General features: G+C 41.9%; 3 protein-coding genes and 1 long non-coding RNA gene across 4 annotated transcripts; 1 reads left to right on the top strand and 3 right to left on the bottom strand.

Moving 5' to 3' along the window:
* Positions 1-11,830: 11,830 nt before the first annotated feature.
* LOC102711997 (reactive Intermediate Deaminase A, chloroplastic) lies at positions 11,831-14,522 on the bottom strand. Its single transcript, XM_006658548.2, has 6 exons — positions 14,251-14,522; positions 13,002-13,114; positions 12,844-12,888; positions 12,321-12,394; positions 12,190-12,239; positions 11,831-12,113 (listed from the first exon to the last, which is right to left on the bottom strand). Exons 1-6 carry the CDS (start codon positions 14,408-14,410, stop codon positions 12,019-12,021), a joined length of 537 nt encoding a protein of 178 aa, XP_006658611.2. The 5' UTR covers positions 14,411-14,522; the 3' UTR covers positions 11,831-12,018.
* A 2,089-nt stretch (positions 14,523-16,611) lies between these two features.
* On the bottom strand, positions 16,612-17,545 carry LOC102711719 (probable protein phosphatase 2C 58). The gene has a single exon (XM_040525674.1). The coding sequence runs from the start codon at positions 17,543-17,545 to the stop codon at positions 16,637-16,639; it is 909 nt and encodes a 302-aa protein (XP_040381608.1). The 3' UTR covers positions 16,612-16,636.
* Positions 17,546-22,206: 4,661 nt separating this feature from the next.
* Positions 22,207-27,023, bottom strand: LOC121055021. The gene is made up of 5 exons (XR_005812247.1): positions 26,789-27,023; positions 23,898-23,956; positions 23,427-23,516; positions 22,749-22,805; positions 22,207-22,354 (listed from the first exon to the last, which is right to left on the bottom strand). It is a non-coding gene; the product is annotated as an uncharacterized LOC121055021 (long non-coding RNA).
* LOC102699821 (protein ALP1-like) lies at positions 24,415-25,876 on the top strand. Its single transcript, XM_006644670.3, has one exon. The coding sequence runs from the start codon at positions 24,428-24,430 to the stop codon at positions 25,709-25,711; it is 1,284 nt and encodes a 427-aa protein (XP_006644733.2). The 5' UTR covers positions 24,415-24,427; the 3' UTR covers positions 25,712-25,876.
* Positions 27,024-27,453: the final 430 nt, after the last annotated feature.

The following is a 27,453-nucleotide window of genomic DNA, read 5'->3' as shown; positions in this document are numbered from 1 at the left end:
TTTAAATGATTAACATGATTTATATTTGAATTACAGTAAATAAAATTTGCTCAAATAAACTTAATAAAAATCGGAAAAATTGGAGGCAATTTCTTTTTTTCCCTCCCTCCTTCCCTTTTCTTTTCTTTTTCCATCCCTTCTTTCTCTTTTTTTTTCTTTTTCTCTTTTCTTTTTTCCCTCCTGGCCGAACTCCCCATCTGCCCTTCTCCCTGTACGATCTCCTCCCCCTCCACAACCGTACTCCACCTCCACCTCCTCTCTGAGCGCCCCCTCCAACTCCTCCTCCCCTGGCGTGAACAGCCCCACCACCTCCTCTCCTCACGGTAAAACCAATTTCCAATAAATTAGGACTCCAATTTTTATCCCTTTGAAACTTTATCTATTCCTTTTTTATAGGGGATGGATAACTAGATTTATCTCTAGCTCCCCCTATAAATACCCCTCTACACCCTTGCCTCTTTTCCCCGTCTCCCTCTCCTGTGCTCCTCGAGCCGCCTCCTACCGCCCCTCTCCTAGCAGCAAGTCGCTACCAGCCCTGCTGCATCTCTGTTCACAGCAGTCATTCGTCGGTTTTCTCCACCGAATCTTAGGTTCACATATATTTTATTCTTGCGAATCAATCTAAATTCATCTACCGTTTAATTGTTTAGGTTTTCTAGCCGAACAACGGGCAACAGCAGCAATCCGTCGCTGATCTCTCCACCCAACCTCAGGTTCGCATACATTTTGCTCATGCGAATCAATCTATCTTTGATCTACTGTTTAATTGCTTAGATTTTCTAATCTAATTAGCTAGCGTGAGATTGATCTACAGTGCGGAGTTCAATTTCGTACACGTAGATTGGTTTAACATTAAAGTCATTTAGTTTCCAGTTTAGCGAGTCATTAGATCTCGATTTAACGGGTCGCTAACTTCTTCCGTTGTTCCGCTAACAGTTCACAGTTTCGCGTTTCGGATCTGATTCGTCGTGCGAATCTCTGATTCGTCCACGTTTTAGTTCTGTTTTGCGAGTACGCGTTCTGTTCGCCATTCCCGAGCCACGGCCCAACCCGCGCTCTAAGTCCCCATCGCCTTCCTCGGCCCACTACTCCTTTTCCCTCTCCTCCCAGCCAGCAAGCCGCCAGCCTAGTCAGCCGGCCCACTCCTTATGCTCGGCCTGTCTCCTCTTGCGTTGGGCCAACCTAGCCAAGGCCCAGCCAAGGCGGCAGCCCACTGGCGCTCCAAGGTCCAGGCTGCCTCCCCTCTCCTTCCGGGACACTGACGGGTGGTCCCCACCTGTCAGCCCCATCGTCTTCCTCCGGCCGCACGCCCGCGCAAGCCGCGCCCTCGCGCCTGCGCGCCTGCCCACCTTGTCGCGCCCGCGTCTGCACCACCACGCTAGTGTCGCCACTAGCAGTGTCGCGCCCCGCTCTGCGGCGCTCACCCTCGTGCCCGCGCCGCACACATCACGCCGCATCCGAGCCACGTAGCTGCCTCGCGCCCGCAATCGCCACTACCCAAGCCGCACCCGTCACTTCCTCGCCTGCGCGCTCGCCGACTCTGCCGCGCCGCGCCTTGGCCACCGAGTTGCGCCCCCGCCTCACGTGCGCCAAGCCACGTCGCCACCGCGTCGGCGCCCTTGCGCCGCTGCTCTGCTGTGCTTCGTCGTCGTTCCGCGTCCGCGCCGCTTCGCCCGCACCGGCCCAACGCCCGCGCCGTTTTTCTCGGTTGTCAGCCATCGCGCGCCGCTAACCACCGCCCCGCAACCACCGGCCGCAATCCGCGCGCTGCTGCCCTAACCACCTCCCTGCCCTACGCGTCGGCCGCCACCGATAAATCCCTCCCAGGCCGCCGCCGCTCCCTCTTCGATCTCTCGAGCCGCCGCCGCCCTCATTCGCCTCCCTTGCGCTCGCCCCTCACCGCCGCTCCGCGTTGTCGTCCGTCGTTGGACGCCGATCTCCACCGGGCGTCGCTCCTCTCCGAACCGCCCACCGCGCGCCGCCATCGTGTTCCTGACGCCGTCGCCGCCTCGGGACGTCAACGACCGCCGCGGCTCGCCTTGGTCACTCCCCTTCTCGTCGGTCGTCGTCACACGTTCCGCCGCCACGCCAACGCATCCACGCCTTCGTCGTCGCCGGTGAGCGTCCCCAATTCTTTCTCCCCATCTTCTTTCCTCTTCGCCGCCGTCGCAGGCTCCCCATGCCGTCGGCCGGCGCCAGGGGCCACGCGCCACCGCCGCCGGGTCACCGCCCGACGTCGTCGCTGCGACGCCGTCATTTTGCCGTCCTCGTCTTCTCGCGCCGCCGTCCCGCTGCATCGCCCTCCTCTTCCTCCGTGCCCGCGCCGCCTGGCCGTCGGCTCCGTGCGCCACGTTCGGTCCACCGTCGGCCTTCGCCGTGCGCCGCTTCCCTTCGCCGCCGCCGGTCGCCGGTTGTCGCCGCCGCCCGTCTCCCGTCGCCGGGATGCGCAGCCGCTGCCCGCCCGAGCCGACGCCGCCTCGGGCCCGCTCCGTGCCACCATCACCGTCGACGGCGGTGCTCCGCCGCCTCTTGGCCGTCGCCATCGCTGTCGTCTTCGCCGGTGCTGGGCGCAATGCCTCCACGCCGCCGGCCGCCAACCGCCGTCGCCCGGCCACTCCCTTCCCCCTCCGTGCCGCTCGGCCGCTCCATCCCCCCTCCTCTGTTCTCTCCCACTGCCTCACCGGGCCCACCTGTCTGTCCCTCTCCCTCTCTGTCTTGTGGGCCCCGGCCCGTTAGTCCCCCTCACCTCTTGGTCTTGTGGGCCCGTCCCGTCAGCCGAACCCCTCTCTCCCCATGGGCCCCACGGCCAGCCCCTCTCTCTCACCCCATGGGCCCCCTTTGTCATTCTCCTTGCCACTGACCAGTGGGTCCCGGCTGTCAGCTTTCCTCTCTCCTCTGATGCTGACGTCATCCCTCCAATTAATTACGCAATAAATTATTAAGGTTTTTCTGTTTAGTTTAAAAACACAGTTAATCTTCTGAAATTCGTAACTAATTCATTTAGTCTCCGTTTAGCTCTATTCAAGTTTCATTAAATCCAGAAAAATGCCAAGAATCCATTTAAAATAGTTTCTTTCTCCGTTTCAGTAGTTTTATAGTCTGTTTTGCTTGTTTTGCCTTGTTTGTCGTAGGTTTTGACTCCGTCGCAGCGCCGTTCGTTCCCGAAGTCGTCGCCGAAGTTCCTCGTGGGTTTGAGCAAGTCAAGTGGCACCCTTCTTTGATCATATTGATCCCATGATTATAAAATTCCCCAGCTTTACATTCAAACATGCATTGTATTCAAATGTATTTACTTTATTTATCTATTGGGCAATTATCTTTATTCCCGTTGATGTCCCCTTATTATTATTGTCATCCCAAGGTTAATTTGACTAGAAATAGGCTTAGGCAATGCTTAGCCATGCTTAGTTCAACTAGCTCACCAATTGTTATTTAATTATTGATTAGACTTTGATAGACCTTTAATGGTTGTGATCATGATTAATTTCCCGATGTGGATTAATATAACGAAAATATTGCTTATGGTGGGCTGTGGGTGCATGGTTTTGAGAGTCGCACCCATGGCAATTAAGGACCGGTTCTCGGGAAACCCTGGAAGTCTTACACGTACTAACCACAAGCCAGAATGGGCAACGGTGAGACTCGTAATCTAGCTTGTCACTATTCGACGTACCAAGGCAAGGGTGAGCGTGATGGAGTATGGATGGGCAATCGTGGTGTAACGAAAGCCTCTGCTGCTTTCGGATTCACCAAGGCACAAGAGGGGACTGCCCGACTTGGTGTAAAGGAGGGGGTGAAACCTAAAGTGCGGTGTGATTGTCTAGGGAGGGTTAGGTGAAAGGTCTTATCATGGTTTCCGTACTAAGGTATCGTGGTGATACATTGAGGCATGGTAACATGCTTGGGAGCCATGTCTTGTGGGTAAAGTTGTACGCCTCTGTAGAGTAAAACTATTCGAATAGCCGTGCCCGCGGTTATTGGGCGAACTGACAGATTCACTGGGATTAGTTGAACCATTAATAACCTGATTAATCTTGGAACTGGTTTGACCCTGTACAAGGTGGTGTAACATTGGCATTGGTTTGGGTCTGTCGCAACGTGGTGTAACGTTGGACAGAAGGTTGACCCTATTGCAGTGTGGTGTAACGCTAGACAGTGGTTTGTGCCTATTGCAACATGGTGTAACATTGAACAGTGAGTGGTTATTTTCAAGTACTTTCCTTTTATTTAGTTTTTTTACTGTTTTGTTAAATTATTGTAGCTTTTGTGCAATTTAACCTTAGCCTATCCTTGTATCCTATTGCATTCATTATTCTTCCTCTCTTATGTGTTACTTGTTGAGTACGGTGGTTTGTACTCAGCCTTACTTAATTTTTCTCCACCAGAGCAAGTGCCAGAGTTCCAGTTAGAAGGTGGTTCCGAAGGTTGAAGTGAGGTTCAGTCCGCCGTCAAGAATACCTCTGTTGTGGAGCCGTCATCGCCTGCTGAAGCTGAAGATTAGATGGTTTAGTTTGTTTTTCTTTTCCGCTGCATTTCGATAGATAATTGTTTTTATTTGTTTTTAAGTAGTGGAACTGTCTATTAATTTGTCATAGTGTATACTCGGACTGATTTCTAGACCGAGATTTAATACATGCTATTGTTCAGAAATTGGTGTAAATTTCAGGGCGTGACAGGTGGGGTGTCATGAGAAACAACGGCGTCGTGGCTGCGCCGCCGTCCTCCTCCTCACGCCGGCGGCAGGAGCAGCAGGAGAAGCAGAGAGCCTCTTCCCCTCAGCCCGATGACGCCGCCGCCTCCTTCTCCCCCAGCTCGCATGCGGTGGAGGCCGGCGACGGTGGATGGGCCGGCGGAGGATGACGGTCGGAGGGTGATGGCGCAGGCGGCCGCGGAGGACGGCATGCGACGAAAAAATTGGCGTCGCAGGCGGGGCCTTATATAGGGAAACTATCTTTGCAGGCGGACCGCCCGCCTGCGAAGATCTTTTTTACTATCTTCGCAAGCGGTCCATCCGCCTGTGAAGATGTAACCACTACATGGCATAACTATCTTCACAAATAGTCCGTCTGCCTGCGAAGATTGTTACAGATGTGAATATATTTATTTCAAAATCTTTTTTAGTTTATTTTTGTTATTTGAAAATGTCTATAGTAGTTGTAATAAAAATAGTAATTGTACATACAAATATACGAATCTTAATAATATTAGTTTAAATTTTTTTACACGGACATGCCAAATTAGTATATTAAGAAAATCTAATCGAATCATATCGTCGACATATTACAAACTAATATAATTATTATTTGATTGCACCAAATAAATAGACATTAAAAATTTTATTCTCTCTCACATTTATATGACAAGATCTAGATCTAGAACTAGGAGGTGGATGTGATAGCAAAATAAAAAAGATGAGAATTTATGTTACCACATCAAAACACTGCAACAAGAGGCATCAAGTATTACACATACATCTAACATCAACATATCAAAAGAAAGTAAATTAAAAAACATGGAGCTTTTCCTTCGCATCTTTGCATGCATAAATCCATCACAAATTGAGGTCTATAAGCTTGAAATCTACATACCTAGTGTGGAAATGAGTAGATCTAAGCACCATAAAAACATCCCCGAAGATTTGAAGTTCAAAACCCCCCTATATTTAAGTCAAGAGAGAAACTTCGGGGAGAATAAACTTGACTCGGGGAGGAAGAAGACTATGTAGGGGCATCTTTGCAGGCGGGTCATATAAGCGGCGCCTGCGAAGATCGATCTTCGCAGGCAACACTTATATGGTCCGTCTGCAAAGATCTATCTTTGCAGGCGGACCGCCTCCTTCACCCCAGATATATTTTTTGCTGGCGGGGTTTTGGCTCTGAAGGTCATGCCTGCCTGTGAAAATCGAACCCATACGATACGGAAAATGAGTTTTCTAGTAGTGAACTGGACCCGGACATTCATCCGATCATCTGATCACTCCCAAGCTCTTGGTTTAAGCTTAATTTCCATTTGAGTAGTTTACACACGAACCTGATAGCACATGGTTTCCCAATCAATATGCTGCAAATACAATTAACAATGACCTTGACTTTGCAACACAGAGGAGCTAGTCTCGCATTTGATCCGCTGTGCCACGCTACATTATGTATAGCTGGTCTGCTTTTCTCGAAAGGAAATGATAAGCTTGCCAACAACAGTTGGCTACAGAGAGTACTTAAAAGAGTAGATTAAAATAGCGTGAACTAGTACTCGACATAGGATTTAAAATGAAAATGGAGACACCTCTCACACAATATTACATGCTTCATTTGGGGCAGGATACTATTAGCATCATCTTTTCGCTTCTACTTATACTTATAAATCTAAATTTAATTTTTTCAGATTTAAATTGAGAGTTAATTTTGGTGTTTTTTCATCATAGTTTTCAGTACTTTACTTTTAAATCGCTAAAAATACATATAAATATATAATTTTTATTCATAAATTATTTTTTGTTTGTAAATATATCTTTGCCTTTTTCTACTGTGAGTCTGTGACCATGCGTGATCTTTTCCGGAAGCACCCCTTTCCTGCCGTGCAAAGCTCAGAAAATAATGAAATCTTCGCCAGAAATTAATAATGGGCTCTTTGGACTATATGAAATTTTATCAATTCCTGAAGGGAGTGAGGTGATGTTCTTTTCTAAGAGATTTTTGATTGTTTGTATTATCTGATCTTGTAACAGGTACTTCAATGTTGAAAATAATTAGGCATATTTGTAAATTTACCACTAATTTGAAACGTTATTGTAAAACTGTCACTAAAAAATATAAAAATACCACTAAAACTATTATTCTAGTGACATCCTTACCGTTAGGCCTTGTTCAGTTAGAGGGGATTGGGCCCTAACCCCATAGATTTCTCCCCCGCGGAATAAATCTCACCGCATAGAAAAACCACTATCCCATTAAGCCTAATCGGGGTTCTACCCTAGCCTATCCCGGGATTTTTCTATTGTCTTGGCTGAGGAATTAATCCTCTCTATTAGTGGTGTGGAAAAAATCCGTCATCTTGTATGATAATGTGTAAAATCCTAACATGCTACTTTCTATACATCACTGTCAAATCGAACTGATGTTTTTATGAAAAGGATTATAGAAAAGTTAGGGATTCAAACCCCACAAGGATTGAATGACACAGGAAGGGTTCATCCAATCCCCTAAAATAAATTTCTCTTAGGATTAAATCTCAACTAACCGACCAACGTCTTAGAAAAACCAATAACAAATTTACATAAGAAGCCCGAATAATTAAGCAGCCTTGCTGCACTGCAGCCGCCATTGCAGAAAACGGGAAGCTTCCCATAACCTTCTCAGAAGCGGCCGGCCGTCTCACGTGTCTCCTACGCGAAGCTGGCTCGAACTGCGACCCCAGCAAGCTGACAAAGCAAATCGCATTTACTACTGCAGATAATGCAAAAAAGAAAAGGGGAAAGATTTTCATAATGACAGTTTAATTAAGCTCGCCGTGACCTAATCCGGTTCATTTACCATATCTCGCCTTGACTCGAAGGTTGCCATCATGCCTGCCTCCTAGGATTAGAATGAGACGCGCACAAAATGGTGTTAATTTTGGATCACCTTTTCCTTCTCTTGAATGGGTGAATAGTTTGTGATAACTATTCGTAAGTGTGCAAGCGATTGAATTAACCATCGTAAAGTTAAAGAAGTTGGAAAAATATATACAATTTTATTAAAGAAACAATACCATTTAAAAGTTCAATAAACGTGCTCAACGATACGTTTGTTTCCAAAATTTATGCTATCTGATAGTATTTTAGAAATAATTATGAAAATAGTCTGGTTTCAAAACTTAATTAAAAATAAACATTTTGCTCCTCCCACCCTTTAAAGGCACTGATGTCGTTCACGTACGTGACTACATCCCAGGGCTTGGCAGATACCATGCTGACTAAGGCCGAGTTCGGCCATGGGCATAAGTTAACTGAGTCCTCCTCGTTTTTTATGTGCATGTTTCCGAACTGCTAAACGATGTATTTTTTTAAAAAAAAATCTATAAAAAGTTGTTTCAAAATATCATATTAATCTATTTTATATTTTTTTTAATAATTAATAATTAATTAATCATGTACTAATCGATTACTATGATTTTCGTGCCAGGGATGAGTTAACTTATACCCTATTCGCCGAACGCGGCCTAAGTGCGGTCCATCTAGAAGGCAGTATCTTCATGCTAATCTCCTAGCGTGAAGACAAAGGACCTTCGCGCCATCGGGTAGCGCGGAGCAAACAATTTATTTTTTAAAATAGTTTTCAAACCAAATTATTTTCATAATTTGTTCTTTAAAAGGTCAAATAGTGTAAGATGAGCATTTATTTGTTCATTGGGAAAGACCAGGACGCAACGAATAGGAGTTCAAGGGCGTGCTTAGTTGGAAGAAGACCAAATTGAGATAAATTATCAGTGGAAAATTGAGTTGGCAGTATAAAGAAAGGCACTCTAGGTCATGCTAGTCATTTCTTAAGGTGAAAATGCTAATTGTAAACTCATCTTGTGTACCTTGTCTACTCAACTATCGTTATCTCGCCAAGTAGACAAAGACAACCGAATTGTCCAATGGGATATAATAAAGATGGAACGGCCGGTCAGATTCAGTGGGCATGTAGGTGTCCAAAATATATGTTGACAAACCTTTGAGAGAATTATCATAAAACAACACAGAACACGGCCAGCTATTTGGAGATTATGAATTCATGATGAAACGTAAGGAGGAGTAACCTTGGACATAAGATGGAACCCCTTTCTTTTTTTTTGGAATGATATCCTATTTTTTCACTTCTGTTTATCGTTATAGACTAAAATTTGATTTTAAATTTCGAGTTGATTTTGAGAGAGATTTTCTCCAAATTTTATTTTTCAACCTCAGCATTTAGATAGCTAAGAATACATATACAAAAGTTTTATTCATAAATTATTTATTATTTATAAATATATTATTTATTTTTTCCATGAAAAAAAGCAATCAACCCCTAAACGTTTGTTGCAGTTAGTTCAAGGACTTAACTGGTATAACAACCAGACGTCATCATTTGGGTAGGGGTATAAGTTGGTCAGCCCGTGAGTACACTTATAAACCAATTAAGTGGTAACTCGGTGCCTATAAGCGGGTTGGCGGGCTGGCCCACTTACACTCTTACATTTGGGTGTACTTGTACTATTAGTTCAGGAAGGCAGTTGCATTTAGTAACAAAATAGAATGGCACAGAATGATTATTATTAGAGCAATTTAAAAAAATATATATCAAAAGATATCATATTTTTAGTATAAAGATTGGTACATCCAATTACCTTGAAATTAGATGCCAAAAATTTTTTAGATAAATTTTGATATCTAGAAATACTTTTTTAACAATGATAAAATTGCCTTTATAATTACCTCGGGCAATTTGATGGGTCAGTAGAAGGTAACGAGAGATCAGCCATGCACTCGATCTCGTGAGTTGGGATATCTGCAGCCAGAATTGGAAAAATCTTCGGAGACAAAATTAAAAAGTACTAGTAAGGAAGAACCAAAATTCGGGCCCTGGAATCTAGCGATAGCGTAAGGGGGCGAGGGGGGGGGGTTAGATTGTTCGGATGTTTAATGGACAAATGCAAACGTTATATTTGCAAACTAAAATCAATTTGTCAATAAAAATTCTATACACGTATTTTTAGCGATCTAAAAGGCAAGTCTTGAAAATAAACTTTAGGGAAGAAAACAACTTCAAGTTTAAGGTCGAAAATTTAAATTTTACCTTATAATCATAAGCATAAGAAAAAAAGATGGACGTAAAGGAAAAAAAACTATCCATAGATGTTGCATTGATACGGTAGGCTGTCATTTACTGGATGTGAAGGAAGTTCAGGAACGATACAGGAAAAATAAGGTCCATGTGCTTTTTCAGATTATTGTCACTTTCAACCCCGCCTACTTTTGGCAGGGTAACAAATCAAACGAACTTTAACCAATACTACTATGTCAAGATCGGGTAATTTCGGAAGCTTTCACTCTTAAAATAATGTCAAATTTTAGTGAGGCTTCAAACCAAATGCATTTAATACCAAAATTTGACATTACAAAATATTAGTATGGTTAATTTAGGCAATAAATTCCTAGAGCCCAAAATGCAAAAAGGTGAAAGTGTTAACCTGTTCAGTTTGAGAAACACCCAGGGATCTTCGTGGCTAGTTCCACGAGATGGTGGGCTAGCCAATCTGAGTTCTAAACTACACTTTTACCTATTTAATTCATATTAGATCCTTACATAATATATATTTTTTTCTAACCTGTTCAGTTTACTCCTCCATGCCTTCAGATACCAACTTCGCAGTCTTATCAGTCATACTATCACCTAAAACCAGCGAAGAGGTATGATGCAGATATATATGAAAAATCACAAAGCATAACTTGAGGGACAAAGCTCAGGATTTAGGCCAAGAAAACCATAAACAAACACCATATTGTTGTTTTTGATCGCCAGAGAATACGGACCTAATGCTGCTGGGCCATTCTCTGTCTGCACAACCTCCTTTTAATTAGTTACTCCCTCGACTTTTTTATTTGACGTCTTTGATTTTATGATTTACATTTGACAATTTTATCTTATTTAAAAAATATATATTTATTTAATTTTTTTATGATTTGATTATTGCTAAGAAAATTTTAAAAATAACTTATAATTTTGTATATTTGTACAACAGTTTTAAATAAGACAAACTATTCAAACGTAAATTGAAATCAATGACATTATTAAATAAAGAAAACCAAAGAGAGTAGAATATTTGAGAACCATTGTTATAGCATGTCGGAAGGACCCTATACTATGTAAAGCCATAATTGACTAGGAAAACAATGTTAAGGCGCGATCGTATCGGCTTCCGGTATAATCCGGGGAGCAGCCAGACAACCAACTTACTAGTTTCCTTACCTACAAAAAATGTTGTGGTGCCCCACCGGTGCAAATATAAGGGGATGATGCCTTAAGACAGATGGGAGATACTACCTCCATTTCATAATGTAAGATGTTTAACTTTTTTAATTATAATGTTTAACCATTCATCTTATTCAAAAATTTAGTACAAATATAAAAAATGATAAGTCGTGTTTAAAGTTAGTAAATCACAAGCAAAATAAATAATATTTCCATAACTTTTTTAATAAGACAAATGATCAAACATTGCAAGTAAAAAAGTCAAGTATCGTGTGTTATGAATTAGAGGGAGTTGAGACGTACTGGATTGTTTTGAACACAATCGTTCACAGCAGTTGCATGGATGTTGAAACCGAGTGATAATCAGGGAGCAGCCACGTGTAATACTTTCTAGAGATACTTATGTGCTCTCCTAGGGTTGTATGGCTTTCGTGTAATCTCCAGAAGTCAAAGATATTTCCAAACAGCACTCAGCTTCGGAAGATTTAGAGTTGTAGCTAAGAAACATAGCTGACTTCTCATCAATTGTTTCTTAGAATCTTAAACTACTCTAAATAGAGCTCCGGTGCAAAATAGACCCCCGGTGCAAGATATCAAAGACGATGGTTTCACAACCAGACAATGGTTTCGAAGACCCGCTCTCCATATGCTTGTTTCAAAAGGACATAATGCGTAATGCACTGTTTGCCTAATCGTCAGAGAATAACCAAAAGGTTTGAGCATCTTATTCTCTCACAAACAATGAAGCGCGCATCTCACGAACACATGATTATGGTGCTGTCTAAAAGTATAATAATATGGAGCACAGCCAGCAATTAATTCGTTACTTGAGATGTTGACTTCATGATAAGAATTAATTGCTGAAACATTTTGTGAGCATCAATGCTTATTGCAGGCAGTTCAAGATCTTAATTGGTACAGGATCATGGTGGCATTTGGGTACTTGTACAGTCAGTTCAGAAAGGCAGTGCATTCCAGGGTGGTAACAAACTAGAACGGCAAAGAATGCTTATTGACAATTTGACCGATGAGCACTAGAATGTAACTACAGAGCAGCAATGCACTCAATCTCGATTCTAGCATTCAGCGGCAGAGCTGCTACTTGGTAAGTTGAGCGCGCTGGTGCGGGAGCTGGAAAATCTGCAGCAAGAATTGCAAAAATCTTCAGCGACAAATTAAAAGGTACTGCTAATGAAGAACCAGAATTTGGGCTTACATTTGGCATAAATCTCATTCACTTTCTTGAAGTCCTGTAGATCAGCCAACCTGCAGGCAGATGGTAATTTAGTTCTAGAAATCATGTCTTAATAGCAAAAGATAATTTCAATTAAAGAACAAGTTTACTACATGATTGTGGTCTTGACAACTGAAGAGTAGCTAGCACCACTCGCTTTTAATATTTCGCCCATATTCTTCATAACCTGTGACAAAAGATAGTCAAAAACACGACGTAAGGATATAGCATCATCCAAAAAGGTTACATTGAATATGGTAGACCGTCATTTACTGAATGCGAAGGCATCTATGGAAAGACACAGGAAAAATTGGGTTTGTGTTTACAAGATGCAGAGTCTGCGTCACCATTTGACATTGTTGCATATATTTTCATGTAAACACTAACCAAACAAGCCAAGTTTTTCCATAGGACTACCAAAATACATAGCATATTCACACTACAAGTCTACACAATGAAATTCATTCTAATGGGTAGAATATGGACAAGCTTCTAAAATGGATTGTATGCACTGGGAATAACCTGATAAATTACTTTTTGGCAGTTCGTACACTATTCCATCCACATTCTGCAATAAACTCCTAGGGCCCAAAATTATACACAACAAGTAACATGTACGAAGGTCAAATTGTTAACCTGTTCAGTTTGCTCCTCCACGCTTTCAGATACAAATTTCCCAGTCTGAAAACAGAAGTTACCCACATCAATAATCCTAGCACTTGAAACCAGTGAAGTGGTAGACACTCATGATGCACAGAACATTAAGAACACAAAACATAAGTTAAGGGGCAAACCTCAGGATTGAGGCCAAGTACTCCAGAGACAAACACCATATTATTGGCTTTGATGGCCTGAGAATATGGGCCTAATGCTGCTGGCGCCTTCTCTGTCTGAACAGCCTCCTTAACTAATTAGAACATTTTAGAACGCTGTTATAGCATGTCAAAAAGAATATCATTCTACTTGAAGCAGTAATCAACTAGGGTTAACAGTCTGTGGTACCATAGAGCAAACAATTCAACCAAAGCAAAGATGGCCCAATAGTCTCACCAGTTCCTCTATGTTTCTCTTATTTTATTTTGCACAGCTTCCACCCCTGTAAATCAAAATCTACTCTCAACCCCCATTACTATGTTCGCCCCTCCCCCCAAAGCGCCCTAATCTTTGTCACTCTGTAACAGCCCATTTTATGAATGAAATGGCTACAAGGTAGAACCACCTCTACCTTTTTACGTCAAAAAAAAACTAGGGTTAACACCATATTGGCAATTTGGTCCCAACACTGAAGAACAATCTTAGTTGTATCGGCCATTGCTTGTTGATGTTAACCCCCCAATTTCATACTTTACCTAAGTGTCAGTGTGTAATCATATCATGTGAAGTAGCATTACACAGATTATTCAACTTCATTGCGTTTCGAAGCAATTTTTGACTTGACAAGTTCGATCATATCAATTGGACACTTCACAGAGCTCTTGCAGAAGAAATTTGCAAGTTGGAACCATATACTTGAGTTGAGTGCAACAGGCACTATCAATGCAAGTATGCACTTAATAAAATTTTGTTATCTACAGCTACTGTCAGACGCACTATGAACCCACCTAAACCAATGATTTATTATTATGCAAGATTTTGTGGTTAATAATGACTAAGCTCGCACTTCCATTGCATTCACCAACCATTCTCGATTTTAGTAATAGGAGTAAACGCTAAACCACACTGCATTTTTGTCCTCTCGATGGAGATGAGCCAGCATACTATTAGCAAAGTTAATCTACAGACACAATTTTTTTTAAAAAAAAATAACTGCATTCGGGCAAAAATTTTCTGCGAACGGAACAAACGAGTAAAAATCCAACAGCTTTCCTCGTCAAATTCGAAAGGCTACCTCTAATCGACTAGACAACAATCTAGAAATGCCACATTTAAGCACGACATAAAAATGGGAGTTCGAAGATAAACCCCCCAATTACTCAACACGCGCTTCTCCGTTCTCGCGACGGCAAGGCTCTGGAGGCAACGAATCGGATGAGAGACGCGTACCGGAAGCGGCCGCGGCGGTGGTGGAGAGTGACGCGGAGACGGCGCGGAAACGGCCGGCGACGGAGAGGCAGGCGCGGCGGCCGAGCGGCAGGCGGAGCTCCGCGGCGGCCGGCGCCGCGGCGACCCTGGTCGTGGCGGCGGCTGCTGCGCTCCACGCCATGGCCACCCCAAAAAACCTAGCAGTACCCTACGCTACTCCCACTCCCTACCCACCACGAGCACCACGACGACGACGGCGGCACGGGTCGCGAAATGGTCTCGTGAACGGCGGCGGCGGCGGCGGATTGTGGTTTTGGTGGGGAGGTTCTCGCCTGCTGAACCGGGCCGGGCTTGGCCTATGTTGGGCCTTAATGAAAGCCCATATCAGCCCGTTATTGTTTCTGCCCGGCTCGGTATCATATCATAAGGGCCTGTCCTGGATAGCATTTCGGCTGTGTTGTTTAATCAAGATTTTTCTCGATTTCTTTCACTGTTCTTTTTTTTCAAAATGTTTTTATATATAGGTTCACCGTCTTAACTTTGTAAAATATATTTTATGTTTGTAGCAGTTAATTAATCGTTTCCACCACTAGATAGGTATCAAAGAAATCGGTTAATCTTTCGTCCGAAAACTGAAAAAGAACACATCCTTGGAATACAGATGGAGAAAAGGTCATTTATCTCCCTCAAATGCAGACGATTTCAATTTTCATACATTAATCGTTAAATCAGGTGCAACACCGTGTAAATAAAGTCTATTGAGTTTGGTTTTTCCTAAACGTGGCTAATTTGATTCGGTTATCTTTCATGTGGCACTGAGGTGGCACTAGATACAAAATTAAAAATTAACAATTAAAATAAATATATTAGACCATATGTCATTAAAAAAAGATAAAATATTGTGGGACCACTTGCATAAGATTTTATTTGCATCGGTTATGATTTTATTTGCACCAGTTCTAAAAAAGGAGGTACGTGTTGTGTACACTTTTGTTGTCAAGAGATAAAAGTCGAACATGTCATATAAGTTAACAAACAAAATAACCTTTTCTCGTACAAAATATTGGTCTAGTTTAGTTTTAAAAAAATTCACGTCGGATCGAGTCTTTAGCCCCTAAATAGAGCATTAAACATAGATAGAATAAAAAACTAATTACATAGTTAAAGAAGAAATTGTAGACGAATCTTTTAAGTCTAATTAGTCTATGATTAGTCATAAGTGCTACAGTAACCACGTATGCTGACGACAGATTAATTAATTAGGCTTATAAGATTCGGCTCGTGGTTTTCAGGCCAGCCGTGAATTCGTCTTTTCATCTGTGAAATTATTTTTTCATTTGTGTTCAAAGCCTTTTCCGACATCTGGCCAAACGTTCGCTTTTTCATTTGTGTCTAAAACCTTTTCCGACATCTGACCAAACGTTTGATGTAGGTCAAACGTTTAATGTGACATCCAAAAATTTTATTTTCCCCAACTAAACGCCTTCGTAGCAAATTTGTTTACTGTATTTCTCTTTCATATATAGATTTTGGACATGATTATTTATTATAAGGGCAATTTCGTTTACGTGCCCTGTTTCAGGTAATTGATTGCCTCTCCTAAATAACATATTAAATGACTATTTTAGCTTTGCATGAGAATATCATTTTGATTTTTTTAAGTCATTTGTGTCGTTACCCTCCGTTCTATAATCATATAATAAAAAATAATATATTATTAATCTAAATGACGTGTTTAAAAACTTATAATTTTTTTAAAATATTTGACAGAGTTTCGAAACTATGTCAAATTTTTTTAAAAAAATTATAAGTTTGATAGAAATATAAAAAACAATATATTATTAATTCAAATGTTTAAAAACTTATAATTTTTAAACAGGGGTGATTTCGTATTAATTATTTTAGAAATTAAATCTTTTATTTTTTAAACTAAATATATTAGTGTATTGGTCAACTAGCGGTCAACGGTAAATAGAGACATAACTTCCGTCTGAAATAGAGACATAACTTCCGTATAACTGAAATAGAGCCGTCTAAAATAGAGACAAAAGGTTCATTCGGTAAAAAACGAAAACCCTAAAAAAATTTAAAATCAATATTAGAGGTAGGAACGAAATTATCCCTTATTATAATTTATTATAATTGTTCCAAGTTTTTCTAAACAAATCAAATTACATCTGTTTGATTGATATTTAAAAGGTGATAAGCAAACGATATCAAATAAAGGCGTACTATACAAATATCTGTACAAGTTTTTTTTTTTTTGGAGAAATTTGAGTAGAGTGTACGGCCAACTTTAAAATTGAAATTTTTTTGTAAGCTTAGGACAAGCAGTTGGGACGAGTACAGCATATTAGCATAGGAGTAGTAAAAGTGAGTAGTAACATGCACGAGCACGACGCTGGGATCAGTGGAGGCGCACGACGACGCAGGCGATGTCGTCCGCGCTGCCTCGCTCGAGCGCCTCGCCGACGAGCTCCGCCGCCGCCTTCCGGGCGTCGGCGGTGCCCCTCACCGCGTCCACGCACTCCTGGTTCGACATCACCTTCCAGAGGCCGTCGCTGGCGAGGACGACGAACTCCGTGCCGGCGCCGGCGCCGACGTCCTCGATGGCCACGTCAGGGTCGGAGCTGATGTGGTCCTTGAGCCCCCGGTCGCCGAACGCGCGCGACATCGCCAGCTGCGCGTCCACGCGGGGCACGTCGCCGTGTATCTCCGTCACGAACCCGCCGCGGGCCTCGACGGCGGCGCGCTCCCGGAGCGGCTCGTGGTCCACGGACAGCTGCCGCGCGGGGCCGCCGCGCTCGCACGCCACGACGCGGGAGTCGCCCACGTTCGCCACCACCAGCCTCTCGCCGTTGATCAGGATCGCCGTCACCGCCGTCGACCCGGCGTTCCGCCGGCGCCTCTCCTCGCCGTCGCCCTCCTCCTCCGTCATCTCGAGCACCCTCCGGTCCGTGCGGTGGTAGGTGCGGCGTATGGCGTCCACGGTGTCCGTCCAGAAGCCCGGCTCGCGGAGGATGTCGTCGAACAGGTGCTCGCGGAGGTAGGTTGCGACGTCGGCGCCGGCGTGCCCGTCGAACACGGCGAAGAGGCCGACCTCGTTGCCGTCCTCCAGCCGCCGGAACTCGGCGACGTGGCGGTCCTCCATGCCGTGCGGCGTCTTGCCCTCCACCAGGTGGAACCCGAAGGTCACCTTCCTCCCGGCGGGCGACGCACTGCCCCTGCCCGTCTCGCGCACCGCCTGTTTCCTGAGCTCTTCGTCGAGGCCACTCTCCTCCCCTTCTCCAACCTCGAGCTGCTGCGAGGAGGACATGTCGTCGTCGTACGGCGAGCGGCGGTGGAGATCGAGCTCCTCGTCGTCGTCGTCTTCTTCCCAAGAAAAAGTAGCAATCGACTCCAGTGACAGCTCAACGTGTCGCCGATTTATACAGGGAGCCGCATGGTTTCGGGTGTGTTCCGAGCTCTTCTTGGTAAGCGGCGGGAAAGGTGACAAGGCTTTGGAACGCCGGGTCGCCGTCGCTGCCCGCGCGACACGCGCGCACTCCCGGCCGCGGCGGTGGGGGCACGTCATTAGCTAGGCGTGGTACCAAACGATGAGACGGGGAGGAGGATGGCCTTTAGAGTTTAGACAGAGGATGTGATTTTTGTAGGTGGCTCTCCTGCTGTCCAATAGTTGAGTGTTTTTATCCCCTGACAGGGTCACCTGTAAAATCATTAAGAGACAGTTTTAGCGACCTAACTATTTTACATGCGAGCTACACGGGCACTCCTCAGCGACAGTTTCTGTCTCGATGTCTATATTTGTCGGTATGTCACATAAGTAATTTGGTGATATGGTAGATTATTTATTAAAGAGAGAGTTCAAAATAAATAAACTAGTTCGACCCAAGGAATAGTTTCTATCTACACATAACCAATTTGATGATGTAGCAGATTATTTAGTGAAGAGAGAGGCTAAAATGAAAAAACTAGTTTATAAGATTAAGAACTAGTGTCTTAGTAAAACAAAACTAATTGCGAGAGAGATAAGTAGATCATATGATAACAAAATATAAAAGTTATATTATGAAAGATAGTTTCTTAATATGACATGATGTACTGGAGTATAAAAATCATGTTAGCTTTTAGTATTACGAGTGTCCTAACTAGAGCTTTAAGGCCAAGCAAGGCTGCCTTGAAAGCAACTAGGGAAGCCAAAAGGCTCTCTCTACTAGAGAAAAGAGAGGAGAGATTGCACTTTTAAATTTTATTTATTTTATTTGATATTTTCTATTCGCCTAGTAGCACACACGAACCAACCATAGAAAATCTAAGTTAAAAATAACAAATTTAGTTTTTTTTGAAATTCTATCCAACGGGTTTTCGAATCTTCTGGCCTCAAAATGCAATATTGCTATTGTAATTTCAAGATTTTGATTTTGTCGGATCCAACAAAGCTAGGAGAGACTAGCGTAATTTTTCTATAGATGTTTGTGGATATAAATTTTGTCTGATTCTGAGTCCATCTGAGAAAATTCTTAAATGAGTTAATATAATTGCGACAAATAATTGAATGTGCCCTTAAATCATCTTCCGGTTCGCCAGAACACCACATTGTCTAGAAAGAGGTGAAAATTTCACATTCTAGTTTATTTTGCAAAGAAATTTACAAATAGATCCCTTTAGAAACATTATTTAATAATAGACTAAATTTTATGGCACCGAAGTATAATAGCTCGGCACCATGATGCGTGCGTCGAGGTGGGGTTGGCATGGAGCTAGACCAATTAATACCACCTCGGTGTTACATTCGGCTTCATTTTACTTGGCACCATGAAATGAGATCATGTTTTTGAATCAGTTTATCTGTAGAATTTCTTTGTGAAAAAAGACTAGAATATGAAAATTTTCATAGAAAGAGTCGCACGACTATGACAAACAAGTCCAAAATCATGGTAAGGCCTCAAGGTATTTGCTTTCTTATAAGCGTGCAGGAGGTGGTGATGGTTTATGATGAGGTGGCAGTGGAGGCGTGGCCCGTGTAGCAGCGTGAGCTGGTGGTCTAGCAGTTGAAGAGTTTGAGCATCCCAACAGTCTATCCATCCTGAAAATACAGGATGAAAGATAAAAATTGAGTTGAGTCCAACAAAACATTCATTTCATTCTTTATTTTTGGATGTCACCTGTATTAGAAGAGAAACTCTATATTTAGATGTTGTCTCTCTATCCTTCAAATAAATATGGATGATATCATATATCAATGATCTGCTGGAGTAAAAAAAGATACAAAGAATGAAATTGTTCTAGATGATCATCCAAAGATATGAATAACTAAATTTAAATAAGTTGTTAGGGATGCTATTAGACGGAGGGAAAAGGCTAGTGCTCCCGCATGGCGCGCGTCATTGCAAAGGTGTTTTTTTATACTGGCTGCGTGTGTGTGCTTACTCATTGTCCCAAAATAAATCAATCTTTTACTTTTTAGCTATAATGTTTGACGCTTCGTCTTATTAAAAAAATTATGATTAATATTTTTGTTTTTATTATATAATAAATCATAAATATTACTTTACGTGTAACTATTTTATTTTTAATTTTTTGAAAATTTTTCAAATAAGAGGATAATCAAACGTTGGATACATATGGTCAAAAGATTGTCTTATTTTGGGACCGATGAGCAGACCGGTCCTCCCTCTCCCTCGGTGAGAGACGGAGACCGCACATGCAGGAAGAAGAATAAAGAAATTTTCAGTTATATTTTTCTTATTTAAATACTTACAAAATGATTTTTTAAAAGTTTAAGAATCTGCAAAACTTTAAAAAAATATACTTAAGTAAATATTTAAATAAAAAATCAGAGAAGAAATGCGGTGCACGGGCCTGTGGGCCCATGTGTCAGTGTGTGTCTTGCCATGCTTCTCTTGCGAGAGGGCCATGGAGCTGGAATTGGATCACCTACCCTGTTATGATAATGGCACTGGATAAACAGTGCAAGGGTCATTAATATGATCTCAACTGTTCGTTTTTAGACGGACAATAATAGATTTATCTAATATAGTGATTTGGTATAGTAAATTTATTATATTTTGTTTACTGTGATTGTGTTACAGTGCCGCACGGCCTATAGCAGTGTCATTTTTCCTCTGATATTTCACTATGCTATCAGAATCTCCCATGGAGCTGGTCCATCCCTGGCGGGTGTATTACAGGTTTGTTGAGGATTAGGATCGGCCTAGCGGATTGCAGGTGCTATATAAATATGCTGATAAAAAATATTATTCAAAATATTAGTAAATTATATATCATTACTTATGTGAGATCAATTTAATCTTAATTAGACATTTTTATTGTAGACTTGTTCTTAATTTACCAAAAAGTTGCAGTTAACTAAGATTTTACTAATAAACTGTCACATTAGTGTAAAGTGTAAACATCTCGCTACTGCTATTAGGACTAGAAAACCGTTATTTTGTACCTTGGTTATCCCACATGTATGATAGAAGGAATTAGTAGCTATAGATTAGTAGGGACAATAGAAATAATGTAATGATGATAACTGAAGACTGAATCACAGGCGATCACGAAGCAAAACGAAGTATTTAGAAATAAAAAATAGTTTATGAATAAAAAATCATATATATATATATATATATATTCTCAGTGGTCTAAAAGTGTAATACTGAAAAATAAATTACGGTGAAAAAACCTCCAAATCAACTCCTATTTCAAGGTTAGAAATTCTAATTTTAATTTATAAGTGCTAAATGGCACTTTAGATTTTTTTTCCCCTCCTTGTTGTTTTACAGAAAATCTTCTTGGATACAACTAGACTGATTGCAGGAAAAACAAATAATCTGCTTGAAGAGCTCTGGAAATACATTGAGGATGGAAAACTTCTCAAGTCCGCAGTTCTACTACTGGCTGCTCACAAGCAGATCCGGGGGACTGTTGCTTGAAGATAAATGGCAAGAAAGATGGGTTTGACATTATGTGTGTTTGGTTTTAGAGATGAGATGGGTTGGGATAGATTTTGGTTAGTGGATAGATAGGATGGGTTGGACCCAGGAGAGAAATATTTTTCTTAGATCTAGGTACAACCTATCCCACTAAAATAGTAGGACGGATTCATCACAGGACGACCACGACGTACAGAGGGAGTGTCCATTTTATTTATTAAATTTATTTAAAATATATTACTTGTACATATATACATCTAATTATTTTAGGTTATACATATATTAATCCTAATATTTAATATTTTATTTTGGATATGAGAGGTAACATCTGTCCCATCTCATCCCTTCAACCAAACAAAAAATATCTCTAACCCATCTCATCTCAACCCTCCCACCAAACAAAAAACAGGGTCCAATCCATCTATTCAATTAAACAGAAAAATAGAATCAACTCATCCTACAATAAGATATGGATCCAACCCAACCCATATCGTCCACGAACCAAAAGCATCCGCGTATACTGTGGCTTTTATTTGCCTTGAGGTGGGAGAAGAGTTCAAATGGAATGAAAACTTCGGGAGAAAAGAAGGGCATTTATTGATTGCACAAGGCTGTTTGTTGATGTAATTTCTGAGGTCATGTTTACTTTGGCAAAAAAGATAGCGTTGAATGTTTGGTTGGATATCGGAACAAGTTTTTGGATATGAATGAAAGAACGAATTTCACGGCTCTCTTGAAAACCACGTTGAGCTTAATTAATCCATCACTACCATATATGGGTTACTGTAGCACTTATGGCTAATCATGCACTAATTAGGCTAAAAAAATCCGTCTCACGATTTCCCCCATAAGTGTGTAATTACTTTTTATTTTTATCTATATTTAATACTCCATTTAAGTGTTCAAAGATTCGATGTGATGTTTTTGAAAAAAAAAATTTGAGGAACTAAGGGCATCCACAATGTTGTAAAAAACCAGGTACTAAGCATTAAATGACTCCTTACTACCTGGTATTAGCCATTGTGTTAGTAGTACATAGTTACAACCAGATACTAGTACTACTGTCGGCAACAACAGAGTTGATTTCTGACAACAAATTTTAAATTGCAAGTGGCCGTTGCTGCTTCCAACCGTTGCTCCCCTCCCCAGCCAACCGTTGCATGGTCTGTGTTTGCCATCTTCATCCCCTACAAAAACAGAGATGGCTCAGGATTTCTTTCAATCAACACAAACACATTTTGTGAAACTTTGCTAGCTGAGGGCCTGAGATGGATCCCTCCAAGAGAGGTTCCATGAACTTGTTAAACCAAGGCTCCCCAAGCCAACATTCTAGCCAAAACTCCCCTCCTACTCAATTCCCCTCAACTTTCTCCCAATCACAATTTCCCCAATCCCCACATTTTACCCAAGCCTCACCACCTAATTTCCAAACATTCAACCCTTTTGGTCCTCCAGCCAACTATCACCTATATGGTAATTCTCCTCCAAACTTTCAAGGTTTTCAGCAGCAAGCAAGCTGGTTACAATCTGCACCAATAAGTTTTCAAGGTATTCGTCCTCAAGAAAGTTGGATGCACTCACCAAATCAAGTTGTTGGGTCCGCCTCATCTCATGGATCCGAATCAGCCTCTCAGTGCCCTGCAAGACAGGAAGAGAACAATTTGGTTAACATCGAAGAGTCAAGTGACAGTAGCCAGGAGACAGGGAGAAGAGGGACACGCGTCAACTGGACCGAAGAAGAAAACTTACAACTCCTCAGCTCTTGGTTGAATAACTCACTAGATTCTATAAATGGCAATGACAAGAAGAGAGAATACTATTGGAGGGAGGTTGCTGCAGAGTACAACAGTAATACATCTAGCAATAACCGCAAAAGGACAGTCGTGCAATGCAAGGCACATTGGGGTGGTGTTAAGAAGGACATTGCAAAATTTTGTGGAGCTTATTCTCGAGCTAGAAGAACCTGGAGCAGTGGATTCTCTGATGATATGATCATGGAGAAAGCCCATGCATTATATAAATCGGAAAACAATGATAAAACTTTCACATTAGAGTATATGTGGAGAGAATTAAAGGATCAACCAAAATGGCGACGGATACTTAAAGAGGACAGCAATAACAAGAGGACTAAGATTTCTGAATCTGGTGCATATACATCATCATCCAACCAAGAAACTGAGGAGGAGACCAGCCAAAAAGAGAAGCGTCCTGAAGGGCAGAAAAAAGCCAAAGCCAAGCTTAAAGGGAAGGGAAAAAAACCTGCACCGTCTCCTTTGGGGGACCAGCCATCTCAAGATTTTGTTCTCTTCAACGAAGCTGTAAAATTGAGAGCAGAAGCAGTGCTGAAATCTGCAGAAGCAACCACCAAATCAGCGGAAGCAAAGAAGGAACAAACTAGGATAGAGAAGTATCAGACATATTTAAAGTTGTTGGACAAAGACACTGCTAATTTTAGTGATGCAAAACTTAAGAGGCATGAAGCTGTCCTCGAAAAGCTAGCTACAGAACTTGCAGAAGAATAAAAGATCCCTAAGTTATGTTTGAACCCCTAGTACTTAGTGTGTCACTGTTTCATTAAGTTTAACTTGCTAGTAATATTTAGACATGTGATAGGTTTGTAGGGCAAGTAATTGTTGTATTGTGAACTCAGTGAACGATGAATGTAATATTTCACTAGTGAGAAGGCATATGAAGTGATAATATTTGTCCACAATAATAATATGTCTGAACCTTCTGCTCTGTAGTCTCTGATTTGTCCCATAACAACAGCAAATCGTTTCTTTAGCAGCCTGCAGAAAAATATACATTGATAATAATTAGCACAACATTTTATAATATGGTGGTTTGAATAGATAGAAAAGGAAGGTATGGTTGTTTAAAATCTAGCTGTTGGAATACATCCAAAAAGCAAGACATGGTTGTTTAAAATCTAGCTGTTGGAATACATCCAAAAAGCAAGACACAATTGTCTAAAATTTAGCTGTTGGAATACATCCAAAAAGAAAGACATGGCTGTTCAAAATCTAGCTGTTGGAAACTAGCTGTTGCAATGGAAGCAAAAGCAATGCATCAATGTTACACATAGCTAGCAGGATGAACCATATATAAATAAGACATGCACTTCAGGAAGACAACATTCCCCTTCCTTTCCTTCAGTTTCTTACCAACATAGCAACTCATCTTCAAAAAAGATGTCCACTGAGTCACAAGATAATTCTAGTCATTCCGATGAGTCCATCACTAGTGAGAAGCTTGAAGATATGACATGGGAAGAAATTAATGACCCTATGGAAGCTCAGCTTGAAGCTCGGTTGGAAGCTCAACTTGAAGCGAGATTGATGGCTCACCTAGCTGGTTGCTCTAATCAGCCGGGGGGCTACACAAGGAGGTACATTAGTAGAGATCATGAAGAGGACCACAACAGATTATTTGCTAAATATTTTTCTGAGAGTCCATTGTACACAGATGATCAGTTTCGGAGGAGATTTCGCATGAGAAGGCATATTTTTTTGCGCATTGTACAAGCTCTTGGTGTTTGGTCTCCATATTTTCGTCTAAGGCGAGATGCATTTGGTAAGGTGGGTCTATCACCATTGCAAAAATGCACCGCTGCCATGCGAATGTTGGCATATGGTACACCGGCTGATCTTATGGATGAGACCTTTGGGGTTGCAGAAAGTACAGCAATGGAGTGCATGATAAATTTTGTTCAAGGTGTGCGGCATTTATTTGGTGAACAATATTTGCGCAGGCCTACCGCAGAGGATATTCAACGTTTACTTCAATTTGGAGAGGCGCATGGATTTCCTGGGATGTTGGGGAGTATTGACTGCATGCATTGGGAATGGCAAAGTTGTCCAGTTGCATGGAAGGGCCAATTCACACGTGGCGACTATGGAGTACCCACTATTATGCTTGAAGCAGTTGCTTCTTTAGATTTATGGATTTGGCATGCTTTCTTTGGTGCTGCTGGTTCAAACAATGATATTAATGTGTTGGACCAGTCCCCATTATTCACTGAAATGATACAAGGAAGAGCACCTCCTGTTCAGTTTACCATCAATGGTACACAATATAACATGGGATACTATTTAGCTGATGGAATTTATCCGGAGTGGGCTGCATTTGCCAAATCAATCACCAGGCCCCAAAGTGCTAAGCACAAATTATATGCGCAGCGTCAAGAATCAGCAAGAAAAGATGTGGAAAGAGCCTTTGGGGTTTTGCAAAAACGTTGGGCCATCATACGTCACCCGGCGCGTATTTGGGAAAGGGAAGAGCTTGCAGATATAATGTATGCATGCATTATTTTGCACAACATGATAGTTGAGGATGAGAGAGGTTCATATGATATACCGGATGACAATACATATGAACAAGGGCAGTATTCTCCTCAAATGACAGGGCTTGACCATGGACCAATATATGGATTTCAAGAGGTTTTAGAGCAAAACAAGGCTATCCATGACCGACAAACACATCGGCGTCTAAAGGGAGATTTGATAGAGCACGTGTGGCAGAAATTTAGTGGTCAGCAACAATAAGATTAGATTTTAATAGTTCCATATCAACCTTGTATTTTACTAGTTTGATTTGTCTTTACCAATTTAGAATCTAAATGTTTGCTTCCAGAAGTACTTGTATTTGTATGTCAAATGTATTACTTTTTATCAGATACGTATTCTAATAGGGACTATGTACACTAGTTATCTTGCAATACCTACAAAAATGGATTGCCTTTTATTTCTGAAGAACTATATATATGTTCTGTATACAGCTAGTAGCCTGAAGAAAATAGGAGAGCAAAACTACCAATAGAGAGGCAAAATGTGGTTCCTTTTTCCTGAAAAAAATTAAACACGAAACAACTGCGTTGATGCATAGCAACAGGCTTACTTACACTAACACAAATGCACTGGTGTCAAGTATACTCCCCTGCAGCTAGCTGATCGAGAAACGATAATCAGCTAGAGCCCAGACAAACATATACTCCGCTAGCTATATCGAATATTGTTGAAGTTTTCAGATTAATCGAACTCCGATGCTTACTTTCGATTAGTGTTGCAAGAATTAAACATAATTATATCTCATCATCATGTAGCTTGTATTTTTGAGAAAAAAAAACAGTCGGTTGCTGTTAACAGGCCGGCAACATAGCAAATAGATATATTTTGGATGGCAAAAGAGTTAAATTAAATTTTCTGCAACATAATATTTAGCAAGAACATAAAAGGTTAGTGCTAGCTACATATGTTCCTGATATAGAAGGTTAATGTAGCTACCTGTTTTAAACTGCTATATGCAGGGCTCTTATAAAGTGGGGAAAACTAGTGTTGTGTTCTTTACTTGGATAGAAGCACGAACCATAACACAGATCAAACGGTAAAACAACTGTCCGTGATTAAACAAAAAAAATATATCCACACAATTATAGCAACTCCGACCGTGATTAAACAAAAAACCTATCCACATAGTTATAGCAACTCCGATTCTCATAAACTGAACTAGAAAAAAGAACATATGCAACATCAAAAGAGAGGTGCATGGTACAATATTTATCATGCAACCACATACGCTATTCTATTACTTAAATCACAAGCATAGGGGTTAGTTGGCCTTACAGTTGGTCTCTTGCAGCTCCGTCGCGGATCTCCGCAGGAGGATATGAAGCCCAAGCTGATCACACACCAGAGAAGATGACCTCCTCAGTCTCCGGTCGGGCTGAAGCACCAGTCCGCCATAAGGGAGGTGGCTTGCAGCGTCAGGCAGCGGGGATAGCGGCAATGGATGAAGGGGAAAGTGTCGCCTGATTGCAGAGTAGGAAGGATTTGCGACGTCGGATAGAGGGGATTGCGGGGTTGGGTGGCGGAGAGGAACCCGACATCAGTGGAGGGACGGAGGGGTTTGTGCCGTCGATTTTGGGGGAGGGGGAGCGGATTGCCGGATGGATAGTGGGGACGGAGGGGTTGCCGGCGCCGGCCAGTGGCACCGTGGCAGAGTAGGAGAGGATTTTACGGCGGCGGAGAAGGAGATTGCTGTGCCGGTGGAAACAACGAGAGAGGAATCGGGGATCGATCTGGCTAGAACTCGCGCGAAGGAACTGAGCGCTGATTTTTTTTTTTAACCTGTAGACCCCACCTTACTGCCCCTCACCGAGATAAACATTGTGGATGGGGTCTCCTCCTACTGCCGCCTGTTACTAGGTCCCACGCTAATACCCATGTTGATAATATACATTGGTGTTGCTCTAAGGGATTGTTTAGATGGGGCTAAACTTTTTAGCCTC

Source organism: Oryza brachyantha, chromosome 7 (genome assembly GCF_000231095.2).
Source record: "Oryza brachyantha chromosome 7, ObraRS2, whole genome shotgun sequence".
NCBI lineage: Eukaryota > Viridiplantae > Streptophyta > Magnoliopsida > Poales > Poaceae > Oryza > Oryza brachyantha.
Note: the sequence above shows the minus strand (reverse complement) of the source record. Positions and strands in the feature narration are given on the sequence as shown.

Coding starts and splice junctions, on each gene's coding strand:
- LOC102711997 (XM_006658548.2), bottom strand. CDS start 14,410: ATGGCGTGGAGCGCAGCAGCCGCCGCCACGACCAGGGTCGCCGCGGCG. Junction 13,115..14,250: donor CACCGCCGCGGCCGCTTCCG/GTACGCGTCTCT, acceptor TGTTCTAATTAG/TTAAGGAGGCTGTTCAGACA. Junction 12,889..13,001: donor TACTTGGCCTCAATCCTGAG/GTTTGCCCCTTA, acceptor TTCTGTTTTCAG/ACTGGGAAATTTGTATCTGA.
- LOC102711719 (XM_040525674.1), bottom strand. CDS start 17,545: ATGTCCTCCTCGCAGCAGCTCGAGGTTGGAGAAGGGGAGGAGAGTGGC.
- LOC102699821 (XM_006644670.3), top strand. CDS start 24,428: ATGACATGGGAAGAAATTAATGACCCTATGGAAGCTCAGCTTGAAGCT.